Here is a 12,663-nt window from a genome sequence, read left to right as displayed (position 1 = left end):
ATCCGTTCACCCACATTAATTCAAGGTAGAGAAAACAAGATAACCAGACTAACAGTAGCTCCAGTGACCCTCACCGATAAGAACAGAACTGGCACAAACAAGACAAAGCTAGGACAAGTGACAATAACTCCAGCGATGATTTTTTCGGTGACAATAGTGCCCCTTCCTGACAACTAGAAGCACAACGACGTAGTCTCCAACAACAGCTGTGGGAGACGACAACAGCTCAGTGGCGATAGGAATAAGTTCACCCTCGAACCTCTCTCTCGTAGCTCTCTCGGGACCCTCATGCAATGACAGCATTCTCTGATGTTGGCTCAAACAACAATGGCAACAACGGCAACGGACTCAACCCTCACCAGCAACGGCGATGAGCCATGACGACAATGAGACATCCATTCTTCCTCTTCTCATGCTCGACAGCGATGACGGCGACCAGGCCGCCGGTGCCGTCCCTGCCCCTCTCTTCTTCTTTCTTCTTCTTGTGTTTTCCTCTCTATCTTTTCTATCTCTTGTTCTCTCTTCTCTATATGTGTTAATAAAGTTAGGGTAAGAAAAAGGAAGTAAGGGTAATATATGTATTTTCATAAAATCAGAGGATAGGATAGTAATTGAAAACCAAATGTAATCCGTTAAAATTACTTTAAGAACACTATTTGTTTATCAACTTACTAATTAATTTTTAATAAGTACTCTAATTTTAAATTAGATATAATTTAATTAAATTTCTTTTGGTTCATAAATTAAAATAAAAATACTAATTATTCAAATTAAATGATCAAATCCTTGTTATTTCTCATTAAACTAAAATATAATTGTAAATATGCAAAAAAACCTAATTCGTATAAAATTTATATAAGATTTTTTAATTAATTCAAACTCGAATTATGAAAATATGATTAAATTAATTTTAGTAAAATATTTTTTTGTAAATAAAATTGTAGACAAATAAATAAGTCTCAATTAATTTATTATTTAATTTAAAAAAATTAGGGTCTTAAAATTTTCAGGTTGGTGATTGTTTATGATTTGGGTTTGTGCTGTTAGTGGTTGTTGATATTGTAACTATGGGTTAAAAGGTTATTTGGTTTGGTCTGGGAATTTTCTTTTTGGTGGTTGAGATTGTCTGTTGTTGTTGTTTTTGTCTTACTATTGGTTATGGTTTATGAAGGTTTTTCGGCTGTTATGGTCATAGACAGATAGTTCAAAGAGGCTATTTAGTAGGCTTACTGGTGTGGGTTTCTTCATTGATTGAGAATTTTCTCCTTCTGGTCTTCTCAGATTTAGATTTTGTTTTGCAGAATTATTTAGGCATATTCCATCAACAAATAGTAGTACTCCTCTATCTGCATTTAAGGACTCCATCTCTTTAGGTGTATTATATATTGTTTGATGAGTTTTGGTGAGCCTCTTTCCACCCTAATAACATCAGCTTCATTGTCAAAGAAGAACTCCAAATTGCATTGAACACTACTTCAATTGTTCCTATGTTGAAGCCTCTAATCCTCTTCTAAAACAATAATCTCCTCTTCCTCTACCTTATTCTCACAATGTTCACTACTCAACAAAGGCATAGAGCTCCTCTATCTCCCTCAGTTCTCCATCTCACACTAGCAAACGACTAAACTCTCAGCCACTCAATTTTGGTAAAAACTCTCAAAAACTTAAGAGGGTATAAAAAACTCTATAAACCCTAGCGGCCTAGTGAATACTCTTTAATTCAACCATCTGTGTAATTAAGAGATGGAGTAATTATTTTGAATATTAATTGGGAATTCTAATTATGCTCTTAATATTCAAATGATAAAAACTATATATACTATTTTTTTAAAATATAAAAAGATAAAAAATTCAAATATTGCATTTATAAATTAAGAAGATAATTAAAAATGAGTTAACATCTTTCTTTTATAAAATATTATATTCTTGGCATCATATGCCACTACAAGATACACGCCATATAGTGGCAGTTTTTTTTATAGATTTGTGGTGGTTTTAAACTGCCGCAAAATGACATACCGGTGGTTCCAAAAACGTTGCAGTTTTAGGGGTGGAGATTTGATTTTGTGGTGGTTCTAATGAATCGTTGGCACAACTGCAACAAAATCAGATAATTGATTTGCGGTAGTTGGAGAACTACAACTATTTTGGTTAATCGATTTAAAAAAAAATCTGCGACGGTTTTGAAACCGCCGCAAAGTTATGTGAGTCTTTTTAAAAAAAATGCGATAATTTTGAACCCCCAAAATTTCATACATGAGCTTTAAAAAAAAGGCTGATACATAGTTATTTTGCTCATTGCTTCTTTTTTTTTAACTACTTAAGTACTTGTTTGCATAATAATTATAATTTAAACACATCTACAAAAAATTGTGATTAAACATGTCAAACAAGGGGCAAAGTACGATGGCTATATTACTATAACACCAAGTGATAATAATAGATGAAAAATTACAAATTACTCATAACACTAGCAACCTTTCATTCTGTGATGAATATAGCATCGAAATCTTCTTTCAAATTGTTACAACCTATAACTGTCATATTTTCTAGATCTTCAATTTCTAAAACCTTTTCATCTTGCTTTGGTACAACACAAGTTCTGTAGCCTAGCTTTGCCAATGTGTTTACCCTTTTTCTTATTCTTAGGGCCTGCATCATCAAATAATTAGATCGATAAATTACCAAGCTGACCTGATATATAAATAAATAAACCAAACAACCAATTTGTTAAGATTTGGTTTAATATAGAAAAGCAATATGCAATTCTTGGAAGCTTTAGAAAAAGGTATTGTTTCAAACATCTTTAAAGAAAATGAAAATTATGAAAGCTAAAATGAAAATTATGAAAGATAAAGATCTGATGGAACAAATAGATATGATGTCTTCAATTTTATTGTAGGATGCATTATTCTAGTTAAATTCAATCAAGCTCTAATGAATAGTTTAGGGATCCAATTTATTTATATTTTTATATAACTAATGAGTTTATCACTTATCATATATTTGTGAGTTTGGTTTGAAAGATTTTAAAGAAGAGAGAAAGACTTTAAAGAATTTAACCCTATTTACAAGTTTTATTATTTTGAAAAAAATAGTTGCGAAAGGTTTTATTAAGTCTATAAAACCTTTATTCTTTTTATTCTCCTAAATAATTACAAAGTATTGGTATTACAAAAGATATTAATTCTCCTAAATATTTCTTATTTTTATAAGTTATTGTATTGGTATTACAAAAGATATTAATTCTAATAAATTATTTGAGTATTGAATAAAAAACATAAAAAATTATTTTATTTTTATCTATTTTTAAACTCATGGATAATAGAAGATTCAAAAACATGAAGATCCATTTTAGTAAAAACTTTTTAGAGTTATTTATGATTCTGAAAATTACAAACACCTTGGTTTGTGTTTGGAAAATAAAAAATATTATGTATGTGCTTGTGTTTTTAGTTTTTAAAAATCAAATTTATTATTGAAAATGCATATAAAGATATTTTAAATTTTAAAAGTCTTATATAATTTTATATATTAATGAGTATCTATATTTATTCTTATTATTTATCATTTTTATATTTATTAAAATTATTTTAAATATTTTAAACAGTTGTATAAAACACATTTTTTTATAACTTGTACTAGTTAACCGTTTTTTTTTTATTTTAACTTATTAAATATAACTGCCAAAACTTTTGAAAATTTAGTTTTAAAAAAACTAATTTTATCAAAATAAAAGACAAAATTTTATCCAATCAAATCTAAATTCTTTATTTACTTTTTCTCTCTTTCTCTCCAATCCTTCTATATTATTTCCTTTCTCTCACGGCTACTAAATTGCTACTAAACACTCTTTTAGAAGCTAGATCTCTTCATAACCTCATACATAATTAGTGTTGGTTTAGATTGATTTTTTTTATTTAAAAAAATATTTTTTAAACAAATAAAATACTTTTATTTAATTTAAAATTTATTTAAATATGCCTTTGAAAAAAAATACTTTTATTAAAAATATAAATTATTTATTTTTTAAAAGCTAACAATACTTTGCTTTTAAAAAAAATAAAAATAAATGACGTTTTTAATATTTAAATTTTTTTTTTTTTTTAAATTTATCCAAATCTAAAATAATTTTTATCTGTTAAAAAATATATTTTTTAAAATAATAAAAAATAAGTATTTTTTTCCAAAAGTCAATCTATACTAACTCTTAATATCCTCATTTACGGATATACCTGATCGAGAGTGGGTGTTAAATTAGTAACTAATTTGGGTGTTAAAAATAGTTTAACAATAAATTAAATATAAAAAAATAAATTATAAAAATTTAATTTATTCTTATTTTTTTACACAAATTTTGAAAAAAAAAATATAATAATAAAAAATTAATAAAAATAATAAAAAAATAAAAATAATTTATGTTTTTTACTAGTAATATCTTTATTTTTTTTCTATAAAAAAACACAAAATACACTAATTTAATATTTTAAAATTTAATATCTATGTACATATTTTATTTTTTAAACATAATTTTGAATCTTAACATTCTTATTATTTCAATGTCCTGTACTTATAAATAAACATAACTAATGATCATTTATGTTTAAATATTCTTTATATGTATTTTTTTATTAATTAAATAAATTTTAGTTTTTTATGTTTTTATATAAATACCTAAAATTTATAAGGTAATTTATATTACTAATTAGATTAATCATATTTTCTAAATAGTTTTTAAATAGATTACATTTATTTTAAAAAAAGGATTAAATACTGACGGTCATAATTTATAACTTTATTTATTATCTCTTGTGATAGGTTATTTTCCAAAGAGCATTATATTTATTACTTTACTAGAAACGCATGTATTCATCACAAATATTAGAGTAATTTATATTAATAAAATGAATGAAATTAAAAATTATAGTGATATTCTAAACATAAATAGATTACACGCCTATTTAATTTATATATTTATGTAAATCGAATTATTTAACTTAATTTATACTAAATACATGTAAATTGAATAAGCATGATTTAATTTATTTCTGGTACAATATCTATATAGTGAATTGAATTAGCCTTATTCTATTTACTACTTGTATAGATTATTAACATTTATATATGTTTTAAAGTTAATGAAGAATAAACAATACTCCTTATTTGAATTCAAATAAAATATCATAAAATTAAAACGAATAAAAATAGAAATTTAAATTTTGCTTTTTAGTTCAAATTCCAAAAAATCTATATTTATATAAACTTATGAATTTAAAACAAAACAATAAACGATTTCTAAAAATTCATTATGAATTATCCTTTAACTTATTAGTATTTAAAGAATCATTATTAGTATGACTTTTGATGTTAAAAAAGTTAGTATAAAGTATAATCTTCTAAAGTGGCATAAAAATTAAAAATTAAATTTTTTTAGTGTTAGAAGTAATACATAACGTCATCAAGGTATTTTTTCTGTACTTAATTTCATAAATTAAATGATAATTTAATTAATATAATATTTTAATTATTTCTCAAATTACCTATTATATAAATATAATTGGTCTTTTTAAATTGTATAATTATCTGTTATTCCTGACTATGAAAAAATATAAGTTTTAATTCTTATGTCATTTTGGAGAGTTATATTTTATAATAAGCTTTTTAACATTAAAAGTCATAATAACGATTCTTTAGATGCTAATGAGTCAAAGGATTATTTTAAATAAATTTTTAGAAATCGTTTATTATTCTGTTTTAAATTCGTAAGTTTGTAAAAATGTAACTTTTCTGGAATTTGAACTAATCACAAAATTTAAATTTTTATTATTATTTGTTTTGATTTTTTTATATTTTATTTGAATCTAAATGGGATATTTGAATCCTAAACCCTAGAGTCCATACAATTAACTTAAAAATAAGAAATGTCAATAATCTGTACAAATAGTAAATCGAATAAGACTGATTCAATTTACGTACTATGTATATAATGTACCTGTAGTAAATTGAATCAAGAATCAGATTGATTCGATTTACTAAATATATTGTGTGCCAATAATAAATTAAATAAGGTGTATATTTAATGTAAATCGAATTAAATTGATTTAATTAAAAAAAAATATAAACTATATAGATGTGTAATTTATTTGTATTTATAATATCTGTATATAATTTTTAACTTTATTTATTTTATTCACGTAAATTATCCAAATATTATATATTGATAATAAAAATTGTAATAATTAAGGATATAATACTATAAGCAAATTAAATTTTACTGATTTTACTATTAATTTATATCTAAGAAGAAAATATTATTCCCCTATCCATTAGATTGTATCTCATTCGTAGAAAGCTGCAAAGTCTAATGATTCACGACGTTTCCGCTGAGTTCGTTTATAAGGTACGTACGAGTTATGATATTCATACAAAACATATAAATTTGTTTTAACTATTTTTCTCCTTTATTTTCTTAATTTTTTCACAATTAACAGATCATTCTTGTTAAATAATAAAAGAGAAAAGGAACAGTTCTCTACTATTATGGTAGTCTTGATATGCATTTAAATTTTAGTGTAAAGAAGTTGTCTCTATTAATGCAGTCGTTGGTAGAACACTTAACAACTTTGATTGATGCCTCACTGCGTTCGGGGGTGGCCAAACTCGACATGAAGTACAAGGTACAAACTCAAACGCTTTCATCACGTCATGTAAATATTTTTTTATTTAATAATTATGTTTGAGTACAATAATATAAAAATATTTTTTGTTTATTTATTAAAAATATCTTTTTTTAGTAAAAAAAATCTTTGTAAAAAAATATAAATTATAACTTCTAAAAAAATATTTTTTGTTTTATTTTTATAATATTTTTATTTTTACTACAAAAATTTTGTCAAATACATTAATAAATAAAAATATATTTTTTATTGAAAAAGAATTTAACAACTTAATGGTACCGAATAGGCTTTAAAGGTAAGTTTGGATTGGTTTTTTAAAAAAAGTTATTTTTCTATTTTTAAAAAAATCTTTTTGTTAGAAAATACTATTTCACATTTAGATATATTTAAAAAAAATCAAATGACAAAAACTTCTTTTACTTTTTTTTTATGCCAAATATTGTTGGTTTTTTAAAAAATAAATAACTTACTTTTTTAATAAAATTACTTTTCCTCCAACAAAACTAATCCAAACGAATACTAAAATAAATAACTGAAGTTTTACCTAGATGAAAATCAAAATAAAAAATTTAAGAGACAAAAAAAATATAAAAATAGAATAAAAACCATATATTTATAGAAATGAAAATCTTATTTAAGCTTATTTTTTAATTTATTTTGTGTTTGATAAATTTATTTTTGTTCCTTTCTTTATGCAAGGAGAATGGTATTGACATTCTTGAATTTAATATTTTTATTATCTTTTTATATGATATTTTCAATTATCCTCATGGCTCGTTATTTTATTATCTTTAAGTTTAATCATTCTATTGATTTTTATAATTTTATCAAATTTATAATTAGATATTTATATTTTTTTCTTTTTAATTGGATCGTCCTATAATATTTTTAATTTTATAATTAAGTCTTTTTCATGTCTAAAATATTAAAGTTAACGAAATATTTTTTCCAAAAAATATGTGGTAAAAAATCTATTTAAGTTCTTAATTGTAAATACCTTTAATTTGTAAAAAAATATTTAGTTTACTCTAATATATTTTTACACTAAAAAAGATCTAATTATAAAATAAAAGTAGTATAAGGACTCAACTAAAAAAAATATATAAAAATTTAATTATAAATTTAGTGAAACTATAGAGATCAATAGAATAATTAAATCCTATCTTTAATAATAGAAGAATATCTATAAGAGTTACATATAATTAAGAGAATATTATTATTAAATTAAAATTAACAATATTTATTTTCTTTAAATATGAAATTCACTTTTATATAGTGTTCGAGTTTTAAATATTTTTCACAATGATCAATATATACCTTATTATATTAGAGGATACACTTGACTTTTTTATAGTTACGAATTTAAAAATCACATAAATTGTAAAACATATAGGGTTAAACAATAACATAAAACCAAATTAAATGCATATAATTTGTACTGTGTAAAAAATATTAATTTTAGAGAATAAATTTAAATAACTTGAAAATAAAAAACATATTGACACTATCAATTGCAATTATATAACTTGAGAAAATGATATGTGATAGATCCTAGATATGACAGTGAAAAACAACTTTTTCTTGTTTCAATAATTAATTAATTAATATTTTTTTTTTAGTTTATAATATCTTTTTCTTTTTCACAATAAGGGTTTGTTTGGGCAAAAAATATAATTTGTAACTTCTCAAAAAAATATTTTTATATTTTTTAATATTTTTATTTTATTATTAAAAATTTGTCAAATACACTAAAAAATAAAAAAAATATTTTTTAATTAAAAAAATCTTTTTTTATTAATTTGATAGCACCCAAATAAACACTAATAACCCAAAAAAAATATTTAATAACTAAAAAATATTATTCAAAATAGTCAAAAATTTATTTTATTTAATATTTATTAATTATTATCATAATTAATAAATATTAAATATTTATTTTTCTCTAGCATTACCGTATTTGCACATACTACTTTATGCTTTTATACTTTCTGTATATAATGATTTCCTATAATCCTATTGATGATATTATTTGGTTATTCCATTTCAGAAAGTTAGCATGATTGAATTTGAACCACAGAAGAGACATAGTCCTCATCAAAACAAACAAGGGGAATCCAATAATGAAAAACACCATGAATCAAGAAAGAGGAAAGCAATAATAAATTACTTGAAAGTTGAAGGTATGGAGTAACTCATCGCGTGCTCTCTATCCTTAGCCATTTTTCTGTTTAAATATTCTTTTTATTTTTACTAATAATATTACATAATCAACAAAATTTATCCTTTTTTTTTATTAATATTTGATCAACAAAAATATTTTTATACTAAATTCTAAATCCTAAACTCCTAAATACTAATAATATAAAATAAAATATTGAGATAAAAAAATTAACTCCCTAACATTATTTCTCTTTTTTTACATACCTAATAATAATATTGCCTTTATTATGTTAACCTAAATGAAGTCCCCCGATCCCATAGTCCGTTATAATTTGGGTTTTGTTCCTCTAAATTTCACCTGTGGTAAGCGACTAGTCATATTATTAGATCAATATCATTTTAACTATGTATGAAATTTCATTAATATGCTTTAAGAGTAATTTATATCTCGTCTTCTCCTTTTACCAATTTATGTATCTTAGATAAATAAAATATTTTACAAGTAATTAGGAGTAGTTAGGCAGGGATTAGAGAAATAAATAAAAACTAAACCCTATCAAAAATAAAAATACTATTTACATACTAAAATTAGCCCCCATGACACAAATATATGTATAATTTTACTGATTTTAATATATATTTTATATTCTAATATTTATTTTATTCTGATTTTGATAACTGATTTTAATATACATCTAGTATGATAGTATTATATAAAAAAAAATTCTAAACACTATAATCAATTATGAAGTAAGTTTAAACTCATTTATTATTTGACAATTCATCATAGTGAATAATCTTATATTCTTTTAAGAAAGTAAAAAAGTTAAAATACTAAAACTCAGTTTGATAAATAGCTTAACTAAATTTTTTGAAAAAATAGTTTAAATAATAAATATTTATATTAAAAGTAGCTTATAAATAAGTTCTTTTGTATTTAGTTTTTAGTTCTAAAAGTGCTTATTTTAAACAAAATGTGATAAAAAAAACTTTTTTTATTATGAGAGAAGTCATTTTTTTTAACTTCTCCGTAAACACTTAAATAGCTTCTTAGAAAGCTACAATCTGATTTTAAAAATTACACCAAACATTAGTACTAGTACTTTTCATAAGTCAAAACTTCGAAAATGTAATTTTTAAAACTTTCCAAACGGACCTAAAACAAATAACTTGGTTAACTAATTCTCTTTCTTTAATTAACGTTTTTTTTTTTTTTTTTAATATGGAGAAATTATCTAATCCCCCATTTCTTTGGTTTTCCGTCATTATTTTTTAAAAACTGTAGCTGTTGTTTTATTTGATTTTTGTGATAATTTATAGGTAAGACTTCGGAGATTAAACTTGTAAAAATTTAAGATCTAAGGCTACCGAATAACATTGTTGAACGCAATGAACCATCCCTAGTACTCATAAAACTCCCTATATTTCATCCATATGTCTTTATTATTGTAAGAATCATAATTATTTGAATGGATGAAGACCAATCATGATGGCCTAAATAAGCATAAACGGAGGTTCTTAGTGTGAACAATTCACCAAATTTCATTATCTCTTCCTTTCTCTTTCACTTTTTCATCTTTCTTGCTGGTTTTTGAAAAAAAAAATGTTTGAATTTTTTGTTAATTGCTTTTTAAGTGAAGAAAAATTAATTCCTTAATTGGATCGATCTGAAAATTATAGCAAAAAGAATATTTAAAACAATAAACAATGACTTATTTTTTTTTCATAGTTTTCATAAATAAAAGAGTACATTATTGTGTTTTATTTATGAGAGTTCAAATGCTTGACAAATTTATTCATAAATAAATAAAAATAAACTTTATATTTATGAAGGATAAATTTTTTATAATAAAAATATTTTAATTTTAATTTCATTATTGTGTTTCTTATAAACGAATGGATCAATATTCTAAATTTTTATAAATAAAAATAATAGTTTACTCAAAAAAATATCAAACTTTCATGGTGGATATTTCTCTTACTCTTATTTGTTTTCTTCATTGTTTCAGAGTTTATTGCAAAATTCATGAGCTGGTACAAGAATTCAACTACAGGAAAGTATTAGGCAAGTCCAAATGTGGAGTGCGATCGGTAATGTCAAAGACATTTGGTTGGTTCTTTGCAAGTGTCTAGGAATTTACATTAAATGGAAAATATTATGGGCCATCAAATAGATATTTTTCTCGCATCTTTTAATTTGTTATCTATTATATATAACAAAAACATGGGAGATTATTTTTATAACTATCTTTTTTTAAAGTATTTTTTCATAGTATATAATTTATAAAACAATATTTTACTATTTTTATTAAGATTTCAATTAATTGTTTTTATAATGTAAGATACTTATTTGTTTTCTTTAAATTTTATTCGGTTCAAACAAATAAAAGTTAGTTAAACTTGTACCAAAAATTCAATTCAGAAAAAGTCTTCTTTAGGAATTGTTCTTAAGATATATAGATTGCGTCAAATAATAATGACACTTTCTTCTTGCTCAATATAAATTGTAGTAATGTATGAAATAGTACTTTTAACCCACGATTGGTTAATGCCACGAATAAATTATTTTGGTCCTGTACTGGATGCCTCCGGTACGGGTTGAGAGATGGATCGGAAACTTGCGGGTCGAGGCGGATGCCGGATTATTTGACTGGAGTAATGGGGGTGGTACCTGCAAAGACACTCTGACGTTCAAGTCAGAATGGATCTAAGAGGTAGAATGTGTGAGGAATGAATGAATACCTGGAGCGACCTGGGTCCTCTATTTATAGGTGATGGTGAATATCTTATCTTATCTTATTTGGCTAAGATAAGGGAGACGTTTGAATTCGAAAGTTGGTTAGGAGCTCTAGTGGGATGGTTCCGGGCCTTCTGGAAGGGCGAAGCAGGTCAGACCCTGGTAACTGGGTTCGGAGACCGTTCCAGGTGTAGGATCCGTGGGCCGGATCCGTAACAGTTGCCCCCGAAGCGAGAGAGTGAAGGTGCTCGGTCTTATCGCTGGAGGAACCTTTTCCTCGCCGTTGTGGTTTGGCAAGGAGATCGTTGTTTGATTTTTTCGATCAAGGTTGAGAATTTTGGGGAGTTTCTAGCCGTTTCATGGTCAGGCGAGGACTGCATTTTTTGTGCATCTCATCACATGCCGGGTTTGATGACCATTCCGAGGAAGGGCCCGGAGATCGGGTATGGAACAGTTGCCCGTGGAGCATGAGAGCATGCTTACTTGGTCTCAATGCTAAGTTGTTTGGAGAGTCTAATTCTCTGTAGTTCGGGAGACTGTGAGGAGCCTAGAAAGGGCGTGACGTCACCCTGCACTGATTGGCGGGATGTTGGTCAGTCCGGTTTTTCGCGAGTTGGAAGACCGTCAGCTCATGCTTGTTTTGTGTGGCCTTTTCTAGGCCGTTATTGTGAACTTATTTTAGGCTTCTTAGTGGGCCGATTTCAAGACTTTGTTTATTTAGCTTATTTAGATTTCCGTTTTGTTGACCTCACGGTGATCGATCCCGGGCCGTCATTTTTTTGTTGTTTGGATACCCGTTTTGTTTTTTGGATATCCGTTTTGTTGGCCTTGGGGTGATCAATTCCCGAGTAGCCGTTTACTTATTTGGATATCCGTTTGGTTATTTGGATATATTTTATTGGCCTCTGGGTGATCGATTTCCGAGTAGCCGTTTACTTATTTGGATATCCGTTTTATTGGCCTCGGGGTGATCGATTCCCGAGTAGCCGTTTACTTATTTGGATATCCATTTTGTTATTTGGATATCTGTTTTATTGGCCTCAGGGTGATCGATTCCCGAGTAGCCGTTTACTTATTTGGATATCCGTT

The 12,663-nt window shown here is 25.3% G+C and overlaps 1 protein-coding gene across 1 annotated transcript in view; it reads left to right on the top strand.

Moving 5' to 3' along the window:
* The window catches only part of LOC110264216 (replication factor C subunit 3-like), a 95,249-nt gene extending 84,172 nt beyond the window's left edge, over positions 1-11,077 (top strand). The window contains exons 8-11 of the mRNA XM_088494185.1: positions 6,331-6,400; positions 6,600-6,677; positions 8,725-8,857; positions 10,847-11,077. Coding sequence (XP_088350311.1) covers positions 6,331-6,400; positions 6,600-6,677; positions 8,725-8,857; positions 10,847-10,902 — 337 coding nt within the window. The 3' untranslated portion in view covers positions 10,903-11,077. The remainder of the gene's footprint in view (positions 1-6,330; positions 6,401-6,599; positions 6,678-8,724; positions 8,858-10,846) is intronic.
* The last annotated feature ends 1,586 nt before the right edge of the window (positions 11,078-12,663 follow it).

This window comes from Arachis ipaensis, chromosome B7 (assembly GCF_059453495.1).
Source record: "Arachis ipaensis isolate K30076 ecotype BB chromosome B7, ASM5945349v1, whole genome shotgun sequence".
Classification (NCBI taxonomy): Eukaryota; Viridiplantae; Streptophyta; class Magnoliopsida; order Fabales; family Fabaceae; genus Arachis; species Arachis ipaensis.
The sequence above is the reverse complement of the archived record's forward strand: the minus strand, read 5'-3'. Positions and strand labels throughout refer to the sequence as shown.